Consider the following 25,677-nt stretch of genomic DNA (forward strand, 5'->3'; position numbering starts at 1 on the left):
TTAAGGTCATATAAAATATGTAGGTTAAGATATATATATTATATATATATATAGTATATATATATATATATATATATATACATACATCATACATACATATATATATATATATATATATATATATATATATATATATAACATATATATAATATATTATATATATATATATATATATATATATATTTATGTAATAATATATATATATATATACATATATATATATATATATATATATATATATATATATATATATAATATATATATATATATTACACATATATATACATGTAATTCAGCGTTTTCTAAGATGGTTAGATAAAAAAATATTTCTGCGCACATCATCTGAATTACTGGAATACAGACATTTTCTCTTCAGACATCGACTGCCATGATGAAAATTACGATTTTTGTGAAAATGAAAGTGTTCATCCAGTGACGAGATGTACACTCCTTCATTTTATTTAATTTATTTTTTTCCATCGAATTATTTCAATTCATTGCCGACTAGAGGGAATCCATTTAATTTTATTTTCGCAATGTATAAAAGATACAACCGAAAGAAACGTATGCAACGTAACACGTCACACAATGGTCTGGAAATGAACAGCTGAACATTTTTCTAATACTACGGTATGCAATCCATTTCGCCCAGTCTTTATGCCTAAAAATATGTAGTACACACTCACAAACATTCACTCACTCACCCACATACCCAAGAGAACGTGCGTATACACATACGCGCGCGAGCGCGCACGCACACACATACACACACACATATATATATATAAAATGACTTATATATATATATATATATATCATATATATATATATATATATATATATATATATATATATACAATGATTAATAATCTCTATTGAACATAACGAAATGAAGAAACATGCAGATAATAGTTTCACGGAGAATCTGGAGGACCCAAGACTACAAGGATATGACAGCAGGAACTCCTTGCGGTCAAAATCAGCCTTTATATTCCCATCTGAAATTTGGGTGCGCCGATCTTCTTTTGTTCACAACTGAATATGTGCTTTCTCGCTTGCAGACTCACTACAACATCTCCCAGGCAGCACTTCATATTTTTGCAGCTCATAATCCATTTTATACTCCTAGGCTGCGCGCGCGCGCGCATTCTCTTGCGTATGTCGGTGGGTGAATGAATGTTTAGGCATAAAGTCAGGTCGAAATGGATAGCATGCTGCAGTGGTTTAGAGAAATGTTCGCAGTATTTATTTCCAGACCTTTGTGCGACGTTATACGTTGTGTACACAAGGTCGATGTCACTGCCAAACCAATCCCCACCCAAATACGTCACAAGATATCAATAAATTTATGAGACCCATAAGAACAAGACACAGAATGTAAAGCTAATGCAATATTGTAGTTACACTATATATAAAAAAATCATATAAATATATAATTAACCATCCCCTAAGTAACTAAGTATTGTAAATTTAAATACTAACCCTAAATCCCCACCCCACCCACATTCCATCCTCTTAGAGCTATAAATGGGCTACTGGATATTATTGTATTCTGGTTCTTGCCCGACAAAGAATTCGACACATGCGAAACGGATCGCCATAGCTATATAGTGGAATAAATGGAAATCCTACCCCACCCAACTGTGTGTCCTTATCTATCATGTATGTGTATGTATATGTATATGTATATATATTCATACACACAGGCACATATATGGGTTTTATACATACGCATACACGCAAATATACTGCATACAAAACACTTTCTTACTTTGCAATATATTTATATGCTAGAATATCCTTCTGTAAATTCACGTATACGAAATTTTGAATATCTCACCGTTCACTTGCTTATACGGAACTGAACTACTACACAAAAACGTAAGTCTTCCTGTTAGCCACCTTTTAAAAGGTACTTCTGTAAAATACCTTATACGAAATTTTCAATATTTTTCCGTTCATTTGGTTATGCGGAACTGGACCACACAACAAATGCTTGACTTCCCGTTCGCCACCTTTTTTTTCTGCCATATATGTGATAAACAGAAATTTGTCTTTTCTAACTGGGCTATGATAGTAACATCGCTTGTTAATGAAGCAGCGATAATTTACCCCAACTGCCAACTGCCGATGTAACAGTTCCGAATTAAATAATGCTCCAATAACAACTTCGGTTTGGGAACCATAAAATTGCTGTTTAATTAAAAACTGACTCATTATAAAAAAAAAATATAGGGGTAAAATTAGGGGGGCATTTTGTGGAAACTTTCAGTGCGTCCAACTCTTCAAACTGTTCTCCGAGTGAAGGAACAAGACCGGAACGTAAACAATAAGTTCGGCCGTCTGGACAGAACAGGAGAGGGTTAAGTGAAAGTTTTCCTCTTGTTAATGACAAACACCTAATCGCAAGGGAAATGAAAGAGGAAAAAATCTACCTACAAATATTCCTCTTCGTAAAGGATAAAACAAGTAAAAAGTATTAAGGGAAAGCAAGAAGCACAATAGTGTTAGAGTAATGATAGGAAAAAAGAAAAAGTATATCTTAGTTTTACCAGACCACTGAGCTGATTAGCAGCTCTCCTAGGGCTGGCCCGATGATTAGATATTTTTATTTGGCTAGGAACCAATTGGTTACCTAGCAATGGGACCTACAGCTTATTGTGGGATCCGAACCACATTATATCGAGAAATTAATTTCTATCACCAGAAATAAATTCCTCTGGTTCCGCGGTGGCCGGGCCGAGAATCGAACTTCGGACCACCGGATTGGTAACCGAGCGCGAAATCCACTCGTCCAACGAAGACCTTAGTAATGATAGGACTATGATTGAATTTTATAAATTGAAAAAAAAAATCATTTTTAAAAGAAAGTTAATTAAACAACAGAACCAATTTCTTGAGGCATCACAATACAATAACAATATTCATAACATTGCTACCAAAATTCTTAAACGGGGGAAATAGAACATTGAATTCGAATAATGAAAATGAAATCAAACTAAATGCAATGAACTTTGGAAGAAAAATTTTCTGCGAAAATACAATAGTTATATTCATAAACATCATCATCATCATCTTTAACGCCGTTGGACGCAGACTGCCTTCATAGAGAATTCATTGGCTGAAAACATTAAATCGTACCCAGTTTCTCGCAGTGAGCACTGCCTGTTTATGGCCAATGACCTCCACTGTTGCCTGCTGGTTTTTAACCGAGATCACCCAGGGTTGAGGTCGAATAGCCACTCGACACTTTAATCTTAACTGTCATTCAACTGCCAGTGATTTCAGGTGCTCCTCCTGAGCAACGCCACAATTTTCGACTGGATCTAACCTTCACCTGAAGAGGTGTTACCCTACAATGCAGCAAGTGCGTCTACCCTCAGCTCGGGCACTAATCCAGGTACTACCAGCTGGGCCAGTTGGCCGAACGCTCACTACGGGGCAGTGACTCATCACCCTGAAGGTATATACAAACCCAAGGGGCAGTGACTCAACTCCCTGAAGGTATATGCCTACCCAAGGGGCAGTGACAACTCCCTGAAGGTATATGCATACCCAAGGGGCAGTGACTCAACTCCCTGAAGGTATATGCATACCCAAGGGGCAGTGACTCAACTCCCTGAAGGTATATGCATACCCAAGGGGCAGTGACTCAACTCCCTGGAGGTGTATATATACCCAAGGGGCAGTGACTCAACTCCCTGAAGGTATATGCATACCCAAGGGGCAGTGACTCAACTCCCTGAAGGTATATGCATACCCAAGGGGCAGTGACTCAACTCCCTGAAGGTATATGCATACCCAAGGGGCAGTGACTCAACTCCCTGAAGGTATATGCATACCAAGGGGCAGTGACTCAACTCCCTGGAGGTGTATATATACCCAAGGGGCAGTGACTCAACTCCCTGAAGGTATATGCATACCAAGGGCAGTGACTCAACTCCCTGAAGGTATATGCATACCCAAGGGGCAGTGACTCAACTCCCTGAAGGTATATGCATACCCAAGGGGCAGTGACTCAACTCCCTGAAGGTATATGCATACCCAAGGGGCAGTGACTCATCACCCTGAAGGTATATGCATACCCAAGGGCAGTGACTCAACTCCCTCAAACAAACCCAAGAGGCGGTGACGTAATTCTCTGAAGGTATATACATATCCAAAGGGCAGTGAATGAACTCCATGAAGGTATATGCATACCCAAGGGGCAGTTACGCAACTCCCTGAAGGTCTATACATAACCCCGGGCACTAATTTACCAATTGCAATATATTAATAATTGATTATTTTTGTAATAAAAGCACGTAATATATCCAGCTTTGAAAGACGCACATACCTAGATGTTAAGAAAAGGAAAAAGGCTGTTGAAAACGTAAAAAAACAAAATGTGCAAACTGAAGAGTGAAGATAACTATTTGTGCATGTGTAAAACCATTGAAATTCTCTTAGATATAGACATGTTAGCAATAGGAAGAGCGACAAACTCTGTTGTCCCATGGTACTGATGTCGCAATACCATGGGACACCAGAGTTGAAGAGAAAGAAAAGGAAAACTGATAAGTATCAAGACTTGAAAATAGAAATAAGAAGGATATGGGATATGCCAGTGGAAATTGTACCCATAATCATGAGAACACTAGGCACGATCCCAAGATCCTTGAAAACGAATCTTGAAAAACTAGAGGCTGAAGTAACTCCAGGACTCATGCAGACGAGTGTGATCCTAGAAACGGCTCACATAGTAAGAAAAGTGATGGACTCCTAAGGAAGCAGGATGCAACCCGGAACCCCACACTATAAATACCACCCAGTCGAATTGGAAGACTGTGACAGACCAAAAAAAAAAAAAAATAAATAATAATTAATAATAATAATAATAATAATAATAATAATAATAATAATTAATAATAATAATAATAATAATAATAATAATAATAATAAATATAAGAAGTAATTCAATACGTGACATCCATTTACCAATGGGTAGAAGAATTCACGATTTGGAAAATCATACAACTGTCTTCAAGTTCTCGATATGGATAAAATATTATACAGCATAAAACAGAAAAGTGTTACAGGATTACGTAAAAAAATTAAAAAAATACTGACTTCGAATCCAATCCATTTGAAAAGCTACATTCTAGTTAGTGAGGGGCTGAAGGTAAATATCCGCACTTACTAAGCTGAAGCTCATATCTTCCTTCTGACTGGCCAAAATATCATATCAACATAAACCCAACATCTCTTTTAAATATTCACATACACTTTATTATCGATCTGAAAATCTAAAAATATTATCCTAGCATCACTGTATAAATTTACCGTCAGTTCCAATAAAATGAAAAGAAATATATTTCCATCCTCAACAAGATTTCGCTCAGGTAGAAAAATTTCTGGGTTCGTATCCCGGGCCCATCGGAAAAATCAGATCAACTGTTTCTTGACTCATTGTCCTTTCAACTAAAGTCCAATAAATACACCAAGAACTTTTGGAAATACATTTAAGCGAAAAAATCCAGAATTTGCAACCAGCTCTTTGATTCATTTCAAAATGTAGTAATATTTTCACAGTAATTCATTACAATCCACTGAAATCTTTATCAGGAACTTTTTCAAACTCTATAACACTTTACGGGGTTATTTTCATATCAAATACATTTAATTCGTATCATTACGTGTACATCTATAAACACGTTCTCTGCAAGACGTCAGTGTATCCGTTGTCGCTGTTCATAAAATCTCTAGACCTAATCTACAATTAATTACCAGCTTCGGGACCTTTTCTGTTTATTTCCAGGAATCCTCAGTGTCCTTGCATACTGGTTCTCTCACTGGTTAAAAGCCGGAATCTTTTATGGAAAAGGTGATTTAAAAAAAATTTATATTTCAAATAAGTCCATCTAAATTTTTGTTGACCTACAAGAAAAAGATTGTAAGCATACTAAGAATAAATTGTAATAAGCACTTATTTGATTTCATAAAGACAAACACTATATAAATATACACACATATATATATATATATATATATATATATATAATATTATATATATAACTAAATACCAAAAATAACTTGTAATAAGGACTTTTTTCAATACGCAAACATTCACAAACACAATATATATATATATATATAATATATATATATATACATATATATATATATATATAATTGTAATAATATAAGTAATTGATTAGATTTTATTGATATATATATATATATATATATATATATATATTATATAGTTCACATATCCAATAACTACTTATATTTTTAGTTGACCCCAACCCCAAGAAAAAGATTATATATATGTGTATATATATATATATATATATATATTATATTAAATAAATTCTATATGTATTATATATATATTCTATATTATATATATAATATAGTATATATATATATATATATATATATATAACATACATACATATAAACATTCATTAGTCCTATGTGAAAGAAATGGACAGAACTATCCAAAAGAGGGCTGAGCATTTGTGCGTCAACGCATTCGAAGGTCCGAGAGTCCTATAGTGTAAAGCGATTGACCTCCTCAATGACCTGGCCCTTTCCATTTCCCTGGAAACTTTCTCTCCGTCAATAAAGGGGCTCCCTCTTTCTTATCCATCAACTTTAAGAAGAAGAGTTACTCATCCCCCAGGAGGTCCTGTATAACATCTGTCATGCCACCCCTATACGCATTTACTCTTTGGACATCTGTCTTTCTGGGATTGCTTGGTTCAGAGACGGTTTTTTCCCTGCAACTCGCAAGTTTGGGTCTTGTCTTTTTGCCTCCATTTTCCTTGACTTTTACATCTATCCAGCAGTCCGTCCTTTCTTTGCTTCAAGCAGAGGAATGAATAAATGTATGATATTTGGACTACATCGCTCGGCGCGCGACCGGGGAGGCCATTTATCGCCGTCATGGCAATGAAGATATGAATTTTATTAAAAACAACCCATAATGGATAAATATACGGATGTCAATCACACACATTCGTACATTTAAATAATAATTTAAAAAGATTATCTGAATACCATTTAAAATCTCTCCGCTCAAAAGGTCATAAGTGGTTCAATTACAACTTTTTCACCCAAAAGCTCAAACTAGATTTCGGGCGAAGGCTCCACAGTTTACACTGCTACTCATATATCGAGAGCAGCACACCTGGATGTGCTCACCAGACAATAACCGGCTACAATGAGCAAATTCTGGTGCAACTCTGCTCTGTAAAATGTACTTGTGGGTGAGGCGAGTACTTACGGTCATCAGTCGGAGTAAAACAACATTAATCTTTTAGTTGCAATTGGATTTGTAGGCCAGGGGAGGATATTATCCTTAATACTTTTGTATTCATTCTACTGGTATATCTGGGAGACAGTCATCTATCTTACCACTGCCTCAAAATGCCCTAATTGTATCTTGTTTTTAAACCTCAGAATAGGGACACTTTAAAGCTTAATAATAAATGAAAGCGGCTCCTTTCGCTTCCCTGTCTGCTACGTCATTACCACGAATTCCTACTTGAGAAGGAACCCAGCAGAAATGGTAGTTTGTGTCGAAAGGAAACATGAAAGGACAACTCTTGCCTTTAGGACTATCGGTTGGACACTAATAAAAGCTTTCACAGAATCTAAAGTATTCTACCTCACTATTTAAAACGAGTTCTAAAGCAGAAACCAATTCTGTAAATTCCGCGGCAAATACAGAGGCAAACTCAGGTAACTTTACTGTATATGATTCATTCTCATGGGTTGCAACACATTTCATTCTCTGACTCCGAGCCAGCCATAATTAGCTTCATGTTCAAGGAATTTTCAGTTGACCTTTTCTAAGAGAACCTGTTTCTTTGGGAAGGATTTTGAGCACTAAGAAATTTCAAGTATGACCAGAGGTGGAATATGAGGACGGTTGACTTTTAAAAAATATGTCATTAACTGGTTCATTCAATTTAATCTGAAAAGGGTTAGATGATGTTGGTCCACCAAATCTCCAAATCCCCAGCTTCTCTCAAGGCATCAAAGGAAGAGTTAGCGGGGCAGATTTAACTCTATCCATCTCCTCCCACCGCAAATCAAATGGTAATTCATTAATATACACATAAATGCTCTTAACAGGCGAGTTTCTAAATGCAACGCGGCATATTCGAAGGACTATATCATGTACAACATTGAGAGTTCTTTTAATTTAGTTTTATAAACCGATGAACATATCTGACAACCCTACTGATGCTGCGACCTACGCTGACTCATACTGAGGATACTACTTTCTTATTTTAATGCAACCTCTTTCCCTCTTTCCTGCTCTCGCCTCTACAGCTTATTGGGTCTGGGGCAGAAAAGGGTATCAGTAGGTTCCCCGTCCAATCGGTCCATTGAGAAAGAAAACATGGAACATGAATACATGAAATTTCCACAGCGGCGTCAATAGCCTTGCAGGCGCAGAGCGAGAATGTGGAAAAAAAATCAGCCATTTAAAATATGTAAATAGCAAATAAGTCTAATTATAGTTATAGTTTCTACGGAAAACCACAACATTATAATTATGCAAAAATAAAAGGTTAAAAAAGATTTGGTAAATCTATTATCTGACATATTTGGGCAAGTGTCTTCTCAAATATCGAAGAACAATTGAAAGCACATTACTGTATAATGAAAATAATAAAAATTGGATAAGCAGAAAAATGTTCACACGATAATCTAGTCTAATACGTGGAACTCAGAGGAAGAGAAATTGGCAATAATTAATTATTTAAGTTAAATTAGTGCAATACAATATGCAAAACAAGCAACGCTATTAAAGCGATATTTACGTTTTATGGAAAACATACTAAAAAATAAAGTAAATTTTGACCTTCCTATTGAAAAAAGCAATATTTTCCAACAAATGAAAAACTCTTGAATACATACAACGTATCGCACATCCATTTACATACTTCTGTAAATACGAGTACACCTCAACAACCAGCTGTTTCCACCTAAATTTATGAAGAGTGAGCAAACTGCAATGAAGACTAATAATGTTAGGAAAAAAAACTATGAAGTGGCTGAATACAATCGTCAGTTCCGTCCTTATTTCGTCCCTGTAAGTTAATATTTGAGCTAAAAATAGTCTATAAAGAAAAAAAAAATCAAATTTACGGTACCTGGACTGTCAGTATCACAGAATTTGTGCAAGGAGAAGATAATACGTAAGATATATATGCTATTATTAAAAGGGGTTTGGATTTTTTATGTAAATGGTTTGCTTCCGTATATGAACGTTTCTGCATGAAAACACGAGAGAAAATGAATTACATAAAGCATGCTCATATTGGTTATGAAGATAATGGCTTTACAAAAGCAACTCGATGACTAAAACTACTACTCATGACTCGTTTAAAAAAGAATAACCTTCCAGAATGTCTCTATACCAGCCATTTCGTGACCTCATATTTTGTATTTTATCATTTTCCATAAACACCGAGGGCATCGGTGCTGTCAGTTTTTTTTTTTTACTGCACACGAAACAGCCTAAAGAACCATAATGATCATGGTCCTCAAGGTTTCACTTGTTATTCGATGAAAGATGAATAATCTTTCATCATATCATTAAACATATCCAGAAGCTCGTGATATCATTAGTTAACAAACGTATGCACCACAGTCTTGCTAGGAACAGTAATGATTTTCTGTTTTTAATATAGCTTCATACTCGTAATTATAGTTAAGAACAAACACGACAGAAACACAAGGGACAATAGTGATTTTTGTCTGAAAAATATTTGCAAGCAACACCAGAATTTACAGTTTATGCAAATGACGGGATGGTAGATAACAAGGGATTCTCTTTTAAACGAGTCACGTTTTCTCTGGCTTACAGTAACTCTTTGGTAGAAGCGCTGACGTCTGGATATTACAGTTACAGGTGTCCGGGTCGAGACCTACCCCTGCACCAGCCACAGGTGTCTAGGTTCAAGACCCACCTTTGCACCTGTCACAGGTGTGTGGGGTCGAAACCAACCTTTGCACCTGTCACAGGTGTGTGGATTCGAGACCCACCTTTACACCTGTCACAAGTGTGTGGGTTTGAGACCCACCCTTGCACCAGTCAAATTCACCCAGCCATAAGCGGGTATTTGTTCGATCACAAGACGAATCAAGGAAGTGGAGGAAACTGGGGAAAGGGAACTAGCCACCCTACTCCGTTAAGCCTAAGCTACGAAAATTTAATTACACTGTCCGGTCTACTGACTCGTCCAAACGCTCGTTCTACGAGTTTGGGTATTTACCTTAGTGGTCTTGGACACCGCATCGTATCCGCCGGGCCACAAGTTCGTTTCCAACTGCGAGCGATGCGATTCAGTTTGATGAGATTGTGTACATAAAACATATGTAAACACACAAACACACATAAATATACAAACACTTATTGCTAGCACAAGTACATCAAAAACACTTACTGATTATTTTTCATTCAAAACATCAAATTCTACATGGGGAAAGAATGTTCAAGAGTAATAAAAAAAATGAGAAAAATATAAGAAATTCACAGACAAAAATTCCTACATGATTCTAACAGGAACAAAAAATAAGGAAAAACACAAAAAATGGCAAAACTTAGTGGAGCAGGTAAAGGATTATATATATATACCTCATTAGGTCATCGAATAATCATTTAACTGAATTGCATGTCGAGGTAAAACATTACATGATGATCTTGTTAAAATAATTCAACTTTGTATCTAAAATACCCAACTGATAGTGTAGAATTTCTTAATGCCTAGTGGCTACCAAGCATTACTTAAAATATAGCATATGTCTCAATAATAATAATAATAATAATATAATAATAATAATAATAATAATAATAATAATGGTATGAAAATAGAACTTAGTATCTGTAACAATTCATCAGACTCGTCATCCTAAGTAGGGAGTCTGATAAAAAGGAACCAACGCTTACTGTACTAAAGATTCTTTAGTGTTCCTTGACCCCCAAGTGCACTGTCTTCTGCCTTCTACTCAGGCCACTGAACCTCCCTCACTCTCCCATCATTATTCTCTCCCTAAGCAGCTGTCCAACTTCTTCAAATTTAATAATAAATCCTTCAAGTCAACTTCTTCAACTTCAAGAACAAATCCTTCGAGTCAACTTCTTCAACTTCAAGAACAATCCTTCAAGCCAACTCCTTCAACTTCACAAATAAATCCTTCAAGCCAACTTCTTCAACGTCAAGAACAAATTCTTCAAGCCAACTTCTTCATCTTCAAGAATAAATCCTTCAAACCAACTTCTTCAACTTCAAGAACAAATCCCTCGAGCCAACTTCTTCAACTTCGAGAACAAATCCTTCAACTCCAAGAAAAAATCCTTCAAACCAACTTCTTCAACTTCAAGAATAAATCCTTCGAACCAACTTCTTCAACTTCAAGAACAAACCCTTCGAGCCAACTTCTTCAACTTCAAGAATAAATCCTTTGAACCAACTTCTTCAACTTCAAGAACAATTCCTTCGAGCCAACTTATTCAACTTCAAGAACAAAACCCTTTGAGCCAACTTCTTCAGCTTCAAGAATAAATCCTTTCGAACCACTTCTTTCAACTTTCAAAGAACAAAATCCATCGAGCCAACTTCTTCAACTTCGAGAACAAATCCTTCAACTCCAAGAAAAAATCCTTCGAACCAACTTCTTCAACTTCAAGAATAAATCCTTCGAGTCAACTTCTTCAGCTTCAAGAACAAATCCTTCGAGCCAACTTCTTCAACTTCAAGAACAAACCCTTTGAGCCAACTTCTTCAACTTAAAGAACAAACCCTTCGAGCCAACTTCTTCAACTTCAAGAATAAATCATTTGAACCAACTTCTTCAACTTCAAGAACAATTCCTTCGAGCCAACTTATTCAACTTCAAGAACAAAACCCTTTAAGCCAACTTCTTCAGCTTCAAGAATAAATCCTTCGAACCAACTTCTTCAACTTCAAGAACACATCCATCGAGCCAACTTCTTCAACTTCGAGAACAAATCCTTCAACCCCAAGAAAAAATCCTTCGAACCAACTTCTTCAACTTCAAGAATAAATCCTTCGAGTCAACTTCTTCAGCTTCAAGAACAAGCCTTCCAGCCAACTTCTTCAACTTCAAGAACAACCTTGACCAACTTCTTCAATTCAAGAACCCAACCAATTCTTCAACTTCAAGAACAAATCCTTCGAGCCAACTTCTTCAACTTCAAGAATAAATCCTTCAAGCCAGAATAAATCCTTCAAGCCAACTTCTTCAACTTCGAGAATAAATCCTTCAACTTCTAGAACAAATCCTTCGAACCAACTTCTTCAACTTCAAGAAAAAACCCTTTGAGCCAATTTCTTCAGCTTCAAGAATAAATCCTTCGAGCCAACTTCTTCAACTTCAAGAACAAATCCTTCGAGCCAACTTCTTCAACTTCAAGAACAAACCTTCAGCAACTTCTTCAACTTCAAGAACACCTTCTTTAGAACAAAATATTCTTCAACTCAAGAAACAATCTTCAGCCAACTTCTTTCAATCTTAAGAACAAAACCTTCGAGCAACTTCTTCAACTTCAAGAATAAAATCCTTCCAGCCAACTCTTCAAACTCAAGAACAAAATCGACCAACTTCTTCAACTTCAAGAACAAACCCTTCGAGCCAACTTCTTCAACTTCAAGGAACAAATCCTTCGAACCAACTTCTCAACTTCAAGAACAACTCGAGCCAACTTCTTCAACTTCAAGAACTCCTTCGAGCCAATCTTCAACTTAAGAACAATCCTTCAGAACTTCTTCAAACTCCAAGAATTAAATCATTCGAGCCAACTTCCTTAACTTCAAGAACAAATCCTTCCAGCCAACTTCTTCAACTTCAAGAACAAATCCTTCGAGCCAACTTCTTCAACTTCAAGAACAAATCCTTCCAGCTAACTTCTTCAACTTCAAGAACAAACGACCTTAACTCTTCAACTTCAAGAACTTCCAGTAACTCTTCAACGTTTAAGAAAACAACTTCGACCAACTTCTTCAACTTCAAGAACAAATCCTTCCAACCAACTTCTTCAACTTCAAGAACAAATCCTTCCAGCCAACTTCTTCAACTTCAAGAACAAATCCTTCGAACCAACTTCTTCAACTTCAAGAACAAAATTCTTTTTTCGAACAAAACCTTCCTTCAACTTCAAGAACAAACTTCGAGCCAACTTCTTCAACTTCAGAAGAATAATCCTTCGAACAAAATCTTCACCAAGAACAAATCTTCAAGCCTAACTTCAACTTCAAGAACAAATCCTTCCAGCCAACTTCTTCAACTTCAAGAACAAACCCTTCGAGCCAACTTCTTCAACTTCAAGAACAAATCCTTCGAGCCAACTTCTTCAACTTCAAGAACAAACCCTTCGAGCCAACTTCTTCAACTTCAAGAACAAATCCTTCGAGCCAACTTCTTCAACTTCAAGAACAAACCCTTCGAGCCAACTTCTTCAACTTCAAGAACAAACCCTTCATGCCAATGATAGTGGTATTAAATGGTGTTCAGTTAATGACCGTATACAAAATCGGTAATAATGATACTGATCCTGAGGGGATTTGTCATTGAGAAAAATATTTGATACATTTATATTGTATACATAAATATAAAGGAACATTTACACATACTCATTCATCTATCTTGCCCTGACATGACCTCGAGAACGGGACCATACGACTGAGTTACCGCAAACGCATAATAAAATTAGTAGTCGGTTGTGCATGACATAAGAATCTGGTCAAACATAAAATTGAAAAATATTCTGAAATCCTATGTGATACGCTGCTAAGTACATTAACACAAACTTCGGTATTGCCAGTCATACAGACTATTTATTTAACCAACAAAATAAGAGAAAAAAAAACTTGTAAGAGTTAATATGAAAGATCACGAACTGTCAGGAATCAAATGCTGTAATGACGGGAGGCAATTTAGTAATGGGCTTTGATTTGAGACTTACACCATGATTCAGAGATCTAGGAAACTACCAAAACAAAAAGTTATGAAAATGACCATTAAACTGGCAGATTTACAAAGATTACACTGCAGGAACAAAAATAAACAATGTCATCAACAGATGAAAAACAAACTCGTGATTTGGGAGATGTTTGCAATGAAGTACACAGAAGATAAACTAATTCCCCTCCAACCTGTTATGAATCTAATGAGAAGTTACGTATGAAAAAATCTCAGAGGACAAAAGCTTCCATACGAAACTGCAATATAAAAAAAAAAGAAACAAAAAAAATATTTCTAAAGTAAGTCGATGCATCAAGAGCACAAACAAGACCGTTACCGACGAGTTCGCCATGCTGTGAGAGAGAGAGAGAGAGAGAGAGAGAGAGAGAGAGTAACGTATAATACGCAATGCACATATATATAAATATAGCACCCAATCAATACGATCCCATAACTTCATAAGGCCAGCGAATATTTTCCTTCCATCAACCCTTTGACTGCTCTCGACCCGAAATTAAATTTGCCAGGCCAGAGTCGAAAACCAGAAATACCGAAATAATCATGGACTCATCTCAACTCGGCGCAAAAGATGGATTGATCTGCCTGAATAACATCCGCCCATTACGAGAGAGAGAGAGAGAGAAGAGAGAGAGAGAGAGAGAGAGAGAGGAGAGAGAGAGAGAGAGAGAGGACTAAACTTGGACGGAAAAAAGTAAGAAGTTGACTTTCAATCTTTCTATCTCGTAAGAAAAATAAAACTACAGCAAGAACCTGAGCCAACGAGGAAGTCATTATTGGAACTTGAAAGATAAAAACTTCCAACAGCGAAAGCGAGCTGATTCCCACAGAGCGAAACTTCGACGGAGATTTCGTTAATGTATATTGCGTTTCTTCACTTTCTAGTCATAAGATAAGAATGGAAGAAAATTTAGCTGGAAACTGACATCCACTAATTACTCAAGAATTTACCGTCATAGTGATCATGCACTGCGAATCTTGTTAATGTTCATTTTGAAGCTAAATAAAAGTAACTATGGAAATAGTCACATTCGAAAGTAAATTCAAACAACCATGCAAGGACAATTATACATGGTATGATTGTGCCAATACATATACTGATACTGTACACACATGAAGTCTAGTCATTTACATACACATTATGTGCACAGTAAAGTGCACATCAAATTTCTTCATTATATGAAAGGGCACATAAATATATATGCTTCTTTATATGAGGTGATTTTAGAGAAAACAAAACAAAATTCACTGTAACGATCGAAGAGACGTGTTTATTTTCATCGACACTCCTTGACAGTGACTGACAGATTAATCAACTTATATCACTTGCGTCTGTTGTAAGTTCTGCACGAGGGTATTCATCTTGCGATATTAATTAATATCACAAGATCTGCATAAGGGTAATCTTAATTATCAAAATAGTAATTTTGCTTTCAGCGACTACTATATTATGTTATAGTACAGTGTAAAGATCTTGAAAGCTTAAGTAAATATGGCCAAGTGAAATTCCCGCAAGAATGTAGTGAAATTGAAGCCTTATGCCAATAAATAATTGTTCTTTGATAAAGGACATAATACTTATTCACTTTACATGACAAATAACTTGTGACAAATGAAAAAAAGTTAAAGAAATAATTTGCGAAAAAGTAAACAAATACTTAATTTCCTGTTTTTACAAATTTGCTGAACTTCTCATCTATTTCATCCTACTTATTAATTTCCCATTCAGGCTTTTAATTTGTATCACGATGAAATTACGTTCCTGGCTTTTAGTCTAGCAGGATTTAATTTCCGTCACTTTTTATTACGTGAGCTCCGCCTACCGACGGTTTTTATTTTCTCTCGTACTTCGATCCGACACAAACTCTCCTGCCTCCATCAACTCGTGGGATTTCAACATGTCGCACTCTCTTCCAAGAGTACTTGACCTTCTTTCAATTTCTTCTGGGTGTCATTTTCTCTCTCCCCTTCAATCATCGATTCTTTCTAAGCCTACTATCTCGTATCACTTGCACCTCTTTGCGTATTCAATGCTTCTCAATCCTCTTATTTACATTACACCTTTTCTTAAGTAATTTTTTGTCTCGTTCCTACCTATTCACATTTCGTTCCTCTCAGTTGCTCCCATTCTGTGGATATTAATCTCTCTCTCTCTCTCTCTCTCTCTCTCTCTCTCTCTCTCTCTCTCTCTCTCCTCTCTCACACACTATTCTACTTTCATGAATTTTTTCCCGTATTGTTTTTCGGTAAGGTTCACCAACCTCTTCTTCTTTCTAATCCCATTATACTTCATTGATTGTCTTCCTCTTAACAAGTACTCTATCGGCTAGTCACCCTAATACTGTTCATAATCAACAGTTTTGACAGCATCAGTTAGTGAATTTTAATACTTGCAAAAAAAGAAAAAATGAAAGCTGGGCAGTGCTAGTTTGTTGGCAAGCTGTCGTCCACGGACCTGAATCCACCACAGCTCTTGGTACTGTAGTTCTCAAGTAAATCTTTTGTACAAAAAAAAAAAACAGGCGAGTCCTGATCTACCAGCGAAGGATTGCTAACTGGGCAAAATTTCTTAATCAGTTTTGAGAACTGAAGCGTGTTGGTTCACTGGCTTTGAGTTACCACCCGTAAAGGCGGCTTTAATGACCCAATATGCCCAGACGATCGTGGCATTATAATTCTGGAATGAAGAGGGGGTTTGGCGTTTAGTGGGACAAAGTCTGTCGCCAAACTCCGTTGGGTTTCCAAATATTTTATTGAAATTGTTGAAGTTTAAAAGTTATGGCGGAGGTGTTATCTACAGGCCAATGAAGCTGTAGCCAGTCCTCTTTAACGTAATTCCTTCGCTATCAAGAGGAGTGTTCCTGTCAGCGTATCTGGGTATTAATTTTTTTTTACTTTGTTTTGCTAAACCGAAAGTGAGAGACTTCTGACTTGTAGACAAGCCATTGGCCCTTCAAAATTGGAAGTTTCAGTAATAAATGGTCAAGCATCTGAAAGGTACATCTGTTCTCAACTTTGGTCACAGAAACCTTATCGTGCAGACATGAAAATTATGTTAAAACTATTCATTCTGGATCCACGGGATAGGGTGACTCACCCAAAACTGAAGTCCATTCGTTTGCCGTTTGTAAACTCACTGGCTTGAAAAAACAGGTCTTTGCTGAGCTGCTGCAGGCAGACAGACTGTCAGCAACTTTGGGTCATTGTTATTATCATCCAAAATTTAAAAGCTCCTACATCCTGGACATGAAATGGAATATAAATTTAGGCCAGAGGCTAAGCACTGTGATCTATGAGGTCATTCAGCGCTGATAGGGAATTCTGAGTAAAAAGATTTTAATGGTGTAACCGGAGGAAAACCTCGCGGTTGGACTATGATACATCTTTTAGGAGAAGGTGGAAAGTAAGATAGAAGAAAGAGAATATGAATGGAGGTGGAGTAAAAGGAACGAAAGTGGTTGTAGCTAAGGGTCGAATGGACACTGCAAAGACAGCGAAGTAATGCCTACAGTGCACCACTTGAGGTTCACTGACGGCACTACCCCTCTACGGGAGCATCGTGGACAAGGCAATTTCTCAAATTATCATGCAAAAACAAACGATTTGTTTAAGATGGGAATAAACAATACTTTCCAATGACTCCAGATTCACGATCAAAATACATCTCGTTTTTATTCTAATTCATGTGAATGGTTATTTATTCATAAAGAGAATTAGGCTTTTGTCTGTGTTCATCCGATCATCAAGGTTTATTATTAACTTCCTAAGTCTTATTAGAGTGGTACGGAGGGTCGGGAGTAGGACTTTAAAACCTTATTCAAACCTAGTAAATTACAGTCCCAACAAACAAACCTGCTCCCCCCCACCACTTTAAAAACAAAAGAAAAAACTTAAGACATCTACTAGTTCCGCAATAAAAACAATTTTCTTTATTCTTTATATTACAGGACTGCGGAATGGTCTCCCTTCAAGTGCTATGATGATTGAGGTTCACGAGTCCGAAGGATATTTTAATGCTAACCTGATGAGTTATCAACCGCCCCCTTCACGCCTTTCACTATTTTCAGCATTATTAATGTTTTCCTTTACCCTTGTAACAATTTATCTGTATATTACTCTTCATGTTTGCAACTTTTCCACATCTGCGCATTCTGTTATTCGGAAGCTTGCTTAGCCTGTTATGCAATGGTCTTTTCGTCTTCCTCTATAAGGACGTGTACGCAGATGACTTCCCCTGCAAGAATAGCATATAAATCTGGCCACAATATTTACCACTGGGATTTCAGTGTATACTCAAAACCTGGCAAAGATGAATCCAGATCATTCTTAGAGAAAAAGTGGCAAAGAAGGAAGACAAGTCGTAAAAATTATGACCAAAACATATATATAAAATATATATTTATATAAATATAAATATATATAAAACATATATATATATATATAAAATATATATATATATATATATACTATATATAGAGAGAGAGAGAGAGAGAGAGAGAGAGAGAGAGAGAGAAGAGAGAGAGAGACGATACGAAATAAGCTATTGGAATACTTGAATCAAAATACTTTGGTCCTAACCAAAAATATGAGCTGGAATAATGCAGCTCACGAAGGTACGTGTGAAGTAATCTATGAAATACATGACAAATACATCAATACACAACTGGGTCACACACACATATAAATATGTGTAAATATATATATATATATATATATATATATATATATATATATATATATAGTATATATATATATTATATACTATATTAAAACATTCAAACACAACACTTGTACGACGAGTGAAGCAGGGTGGCAATTAGTGCTACAGGGCGGTCAGACAAGAGGAAGATTGGCCGCGTGTTGATTAACTTCTCTGGGCCGCGACCCGTAATTACCTCCATCTGAACTTTCCACTTAATAGGCGACTGACGCTTGGAAAACAGACGGACGTCACTGTAAGCAATTTGGGGAAGAATCCTGGCGGCCTCTGGTCTCGTGAATGGTGGGCCGGGGCCTGTTCAGTTGGGTTCCGGTCGGCGTGTTTGGAGGACGCAATTCGAAAGTTCCGTTTCGGGGTGGATTTTCAATAATAATAATAATAATAATAATAATAATAATAATAATAATAATAATAATAATAATAATAGCCCCGTTTGAGGGAACTACCCGCAAATTCTTTACATGCTTTGCCATTTATTTTTTTCATATACATTGTCTCTTTTTTTATTTACTTTATTTACCCATCTGTCTGTGTTAGAACAAAGTTAAGTCAAGTATATTTTAATTTTACCCAGACCACTGAGCTGAATAACAGCTCTCCTAGGGCTGGCTCGAAGGATTAGATATTTTTACGTGATTAGGAACCAATTGGTCACCTAGCAACGGGACCTACAGTTTATTGTGGGATCCGAACCACATTATACCGTGAAAGGAATTTTTATCACCAGAAATAAATTCCTGTGATTCCGCGTTGGCCGAGCATCGAACTTCGGACCACCGGACTGGTAGCCGAGCGCGAAAACCACTAGTCCAACTAGGAACTTGCGTTAGTACAAATCTAGTTTTTACACGCATGCACTTTCAACTTCGATCTGTCATTTCCTATTTTCCCAGTGGCACATTATCCTGAAGAAGCAAGAATAGAATGGCAAGTTCACAGGCTTTTGCTTATTCCATCAAAATGCTCATTTATTATCAAAACCCCCGACAAATCATTTTTAAAAGAACTTCATTTTTAAAAGAACTGACAAGACTATGACATTTTTTCTGAGTCGACAGAAAACTGCCTTCACATGAAAAGAGACTCACCGGTCCTCGGCCTGGAAAATAAAGATCAAATCAACCTCTTAAGAAAAAGGGACACGGAAGAAAGAAGAGAGTTCTCTCGCTGTTAGTGACGAGTGCAGATGATGCCCAGGAAATCAATCAAGGGGGAAGTTATGCGAATGGGCACAGTGAAGGAGAAATTTAGTATATCTGAGGATGAGCCTCATGTCCAAAATATAAGACATCTGGAGCGTTTTATTGGGTATTTAATCTTTGGTTTCCACATACTATTATTATTGTTACATTATTTTCTTTTATTTTGAAGAAAAAGAAGAAGACCATCTTTTATACAAATTCTGTTGAATAAAATGGCTTAATTCCGCCATATTATTATTATATTATATTAATGATAATAATATTATTATTATTTTTCTTTTATATTTTTTGGAAGAAGACCCTCTTTTAAACAAATTCTGTTGAGTACAGTGGCCTAATTCTGCCATACTATTATTATTATTATTATTGAAACCTATTCACATGGAATAAACACACAGGGGCCATTGACTTGAAATTCAAGCTTCCAAAGAATGATGGTTTCAGCCCTCCACTGCAGACCTCACACCGTAGCAGTAACTGATCATGACACCCGAGCTAGTGATATTTCATCGCCATGGGGGGGGTTGGACGCGAACCCGCGATCTGAGTGGCAATCCATGACTAACCACTATACCAGCAGACCAACAACGATACCATACCACCTCCAAAGGTTAAGAAAATTGAGTTATAAAGTGGGAAAAAATTTCCTGTCATTAACTGAACCTCTATCTTGCATTATTGTTGGGTTATTCTAATTCACTCAAGATTACGAAGTATTTCATATCAATAATCAAAATAACAATTTAAAAACTTTCCTGTACAAAGTCAATGTTACAGAACTAACCTTCTTCCATAAAAATTCAATAGGAATATTATGACATAAAATGTTGCGATAACGAAAACTTCGAACAAAAGTTATATACTATGACGGGTCTTATTTACATCTCAAACCTCTTTCCATGTAAATATCTTTGGGTTTTTGACAACGGGGAGAAGGGAGACAAAAAAAACAAACAAACTTATAAATAGAGGCTATATACTCATTAAATAGTCTCTTAAGTTCCCTAACAGAAGAGCGTGTTTGCATAGGAATTCCTCTTGTACAAATCTCTGTCATTCTATGAATATAATCTGCTCCGTTTTGTGGAGAGAGAGAGAGAGAGAGAGAGAGAGAGAGAGAGAGAGAGAGAGAGAGAGAGAGAGAGAGAGTTTGCTTTAAGCGTCGGTGATCAAAAGAAGAAGTCAAAGGTTTTGGAATGTTTTATGCAAACACCCAACGTTATCTAAAGCTCTTATATATTTACTTCCTGGCTCTCGCTTTAAAGCATAACCAGTTAAGTCCCTTCGGTTTCTTCTGTGACGAGAGTAATGATTTTTTTGCTTAATATTTTTATTTCTTATTATATTTACTCTTTTACTAATTAGAAATATTCACTTATTCCTAAAGACTATCTGTCATCTACGTATTTCTTGGAACTTCGTATCTCACGGCCGTTGGAAGTCCTAATTTTCTATTGATATAAGAGTAATCTCACATTTTTTTGCCAAATAATGCTATTGTATCCACCCTTCATGTTCTGATATGAGTATTACCCTTTACAGGTCTTCTCTTAAACCCTCTCGATATACTAAAAATAAAAAAAAGGACAAAAAGAATTATGTTCTCTTCAGAATAAGATTACGACTGCTTCTACGATGTTATCACTGTTTTACTTTTAGGCAAAAATCATCAAAACAAATGCCCGTGATGCCTATTACTTTATTTTCCAAGCCGAAAAAATACAACAGTAACCTGAAGTTCAATATCTGACCATAAAATTAGAAAGTATGGAGCACGAAAAACAAATTAAAGGAAGGAAAAAGTCGAAATGGAAGGTGAAATAACTGTCACAAACGAAGATAAAAATAGCAAAAACAAATTTATGAGGACTACAGTAATGAGGTATAACAAAACTTAGCACTGAGAAAATGATAAACATCTTGGGTAGCCTACTATCATAAGTATGAAACTAAAGTAACTCAAAGAAAGACTGTAAATGTAAGTTGATAAATATCAAGAGTAATTGTGGTGGCCAAATGACTGATACTTAATTATCAATAAAAGCAATCATTCCTTTCAATCACTGGCTGGAATCGCCAAACACTAGTGAGCTGCAGTCATACGATTAAAGAGATATTGAAAGAGATAAAACAAGCTCGGTCTATTTGGGCAAGAAAATAAATGAATTTCGTAATAAATTAGGAGAGAAAAACGTCCATTGGATAAATAAGGAAAATGAATTTCCATAACTATTCAAAAGCAAAAACTCAGTCAGGAAATATAAACTAAATAATAAATTCTCTCTCTCTCTCTCTCTCTCTCTCTCTCTCTCTCTCTCTCTCTCTCTCTCTAAGGTCCCATTGGATAAATAAGGAAAATGAATTTTCCATAACTATTCAAAAAGAAACTCATCCAGAAAAAATTGTTTTATAAACTAAAAATGATAAATTTCTCTCCTCTCTCTCTCTCTCTCGTCTTCTCTCTCTCTCTCTCTCTCTCTCTAAGTCCATTGGATAAATAAGGAAAATGAATTTCCATAACTATTCAAAAGCAAAAACTCAGCCAGGAAATATAAACTAAATAATAAATTCTCTCTCTCTCTCTCTCTCTCTCTCTCTCTCTCTCTCTCTCTCTCTCTCTCTCTAAGTCCATTGGATAAATAAGGAAAATGAATTTCCATAACTATTCAAAAAGAAACTCATCCAGGAAAGTATAAACTAAATAATAAATTCTCTCTCTCTCTCTCTCTCTCTCTCTCTCTCTCTCTCTCTCTCTCGTTCAAATAGCATCAAGACAGTTTCCAGCCACTTACTTGGTGGTCGAAGTTGTGGGAAATATAAGCCCTCAGGAGCCTGTTTCGCTGTTTCGTGGGCATCCCGTGGCGGGCTTCGTGCGAGTTGAGCACGTGGTAACTTTCGGCCAAAGCCACCCCGTACAGCAGGTCGTACTTGCCAAAGATACTCGTATCCTGGGACATGGATCTGGAAGAAAGACGCGAGTGAGTGAGGTGGAATGCAGAAACTCCTCTAAGTTGTGGTCTGGAATGGAAAGAAGAATGAATTATATTCCCTTTTACGATGATCTGGCTATGCGTAGATTATTAACACAGATGCCTGTGAGACGTATTACTTCATCTTCAAACTCAAACATATCAATAATAACCGGAAGTTTCGATATTCGATCATAAGTCTATAAAGAAAGGAACGCAAAAAGCAAATTAAAAGAAGGAAGCAGTGGGAATCGAAAGTTAATAACTGTCACATTATTGCCGAAACGATGATAAAAAAAAAAAAAAAATTCTAATAAATCAAATGATAAATCAGTTGTTGTGAAATAAGCCGCCAGAGAAATAGATTGAAGAACAAACTGATCAACGCTTACATAAAAATCTGAGGTTATTAACAAAAAAAATGACGAGGAATCATAATTTTAATAGGTGAAAATAAAGTATTAAAATATGAACGAGAACTGTCATAAAGTCGTCAGTGACAGGGAAAAGGCGAGCATGGCTTGTAATTCAGTCGTAATGGCGGAAGTTGAGTAAAAGGGACCGTGGGAACAAAAAAGTGGCTTGATAGGAATGAAGATATACTGTTGTTTTTATATCTATCGGCAAGAGAAAGAAAGAGGCAAGGAACACAAAGACAGATGTCGTTACGTTCACTCAAAAACTAAAGTTTTTCTCTGTTTTAGTGGCAAATTTGTTTTCTCTCTAAAACAAACTGGCTACTAAAAATCAAGTCGCCGCCGTCACAATAGCAAGCACCGAGATGAAAGCGTCTTTTACAGTTCATTCGTTATCTTTACTTCTAAAATCCAACTAACCGGGACAATTCGTTGGAAGAAAATATTTCAGAACAACAGCCAATAAATTGTAAACTCACTAACAAGTAAAGGGCAGCAGAAACTATATATATCCAACAATTTCGAAAACTGTGGAGATTTGGCTTCGAGATAAAATAAGACGGAGCTGGGAGTCTGTGGCAGCAAAGCCCCTCCTTGCTTGTCAGTGTTTGCACAGCCATTAAAAGCTGTTAGGTGCTTCACTCTCTCGCCTTTGAATCGTCCCACCTCCCTTCTTTCTCGTCTTCCCAGAAACTTTTGAAAGGAGAAGTTCCTCCGTCAATCAAGAACGTTACACATACCTAAAGGGATCCGTCTTGACGATGAGGTTATCAATAATGGGTCCTAGGGGCGTCGTGAAGGGCGGAGTCTGGAGCTTCACGTCAAGGAGTTCTTCCACAGATTTCCTCCTGAGGCAGTTTACCATCTCCTCGCCCCTGTCGCTCAGGGGACAGTTGACAGCCTTCGCTATCTGGAGGAGGAGAAGTTTCCTTAGGGGCGTTGAAATGTTCATTTCCTCCCTCAAAGGGGGCCAGTGTGTAAGTTACCAAGTATAGCAGACGGTAATTCAACCGACAATTTAGAACTAGTCTGCCTGCCAGAGTGCATTAAGTAAACTATGACAACGAATAAAAATGGCAGAATATTCATAAAAAACCAACCTAATTTGTACGTAAAATAAAAAATAAAACATAAATTTCAGTAGTTTTATTCAGCATAAACTGATTTAAAATGGAGAAAAATCAAATTAATTTCACTTCTGTCAGATACAATGGTAACTTGTTTTATGGGAAAAAAATGCAAACTGCAATTTCTAATAAGGCTTCGGGCTTATAAGAACCCCACATTTTTGGTTAAACAAATTTTGCAACATTTAAGAAAAAACTATAAAATGCGTTTGCTCTTCATTATGAAATAATAAAAAAACGGTAAAATTTACGACAAACAAGAAGTAGGTGTTTATTTTTTTATCCAGAAAAAAAACGAAGGATTGACTTAAGAAAATAAAAAAAAGAGTCAAGACAGTTGTAAGAAAAAATACTGCTGCCGTATTTTTTTTTATTTCTTTTTGTATTGTACATATAGGCAAAAGATTAAAATATAGGCAAAAGATTGAAATAATAAAAATAACGCTAAAATTTACGACAAACAAGAAGTAGGTGTTTATTTTCTTTATCCTGAAAAAAACGAAGGATTGATTTAAGAAAATAAAAAAAAAAGAGTCAAGACAGTTGTAAGAAAAAATACTGCTGCCGTATTTTTTATGATTTCTTTTTGTATTTGTACATATAGGCAAAAGATTAAAATTCGATAAATGAAATATGAAACGCTTACCTGAATTGTATACTTGAACGGGTCCCATGTTAGTGCCCATCGACTGAGAGCCGATCCACTCATTAATATTGCACGATGGAAGAGTCCTGGAAACAAATAAATAACTTAGCTATCTAACTATTTATCTGTCAACGCATGGGCCCATATGTACTCTTTAAAACAATTGTATAAATTCTATAATAAATGGTGCAGATACAATATCTTGCTGGACGTACAAGAAATTAGAGTTCGCTAAACTGAGTAACAATATAGTGGACGAAAAAGCTATCTTGCTCTCTTGGGTGACAGAACAGTTATAAGAATATGAATTTTAGCCTGAGTGTATAAATTACGTCTGCTTACATCAATGCAGATTTCGCAAAGAACAGAGTTTCAGCAATGAAGTCTTTTACTCATGTTTGTTTTTTTGTTTTGGAGATCCAACCGTCAACAAAAACAATGTCCTTTAACTTTTCAAGCATCCATGAAGGGAAGTTTGTGATTTAAAAGCAAAGATGGGTCATCCAAAGAGAGATGACATTACTGCTGCAGGTACGGAAACCTTGGAGTTACTGAACACGGTGAGAATTTTGCAGAAATGTATTTGGAAAAAT

The 25,677-nt window shown here is 36.2% G+C and overlaps 1 protein-coding gene across 1 annotated transcript in view; it reads right to left on the bottom strand.

The window, feature by feature from the left end:
• Positions 1 to 25,677, bottom strand: part of LOC135224611 (mucin-2-like) — a 122,275-nt gene that overhangs the window by 56,550 nt on the left and 40,048 nt on the right. Inside the window, 3 exon segments of the mRNA XM_064263783.1 lie at positions 22,719 to 22,887; positions 24,052 to 24,221; positions 25,085 to 25,170. Coding sequence (XP_064119853.1) covers positions 22,719 to 22,887; positions 24,052 to 24,221; positions 25,085 to 25,170 — 425 coding nt within the window.

This window comes from Macrobrachium nipponense, chromosome 12 (genome assembly GCF_015104395.2).
Source record: "Macrobrachium nipponense isolate FS-2020 chromosome 12, ASM1510439v2, whole genome shotgun sequence".
Classification (NCBI taxonomy): domain Eukaryota; kingdom Metazoa; phylum Arthropoda; class Malacostraca; order Decapoda; family Palaemonidae; genus Macrobrachium; species Macrobrachium nipponense.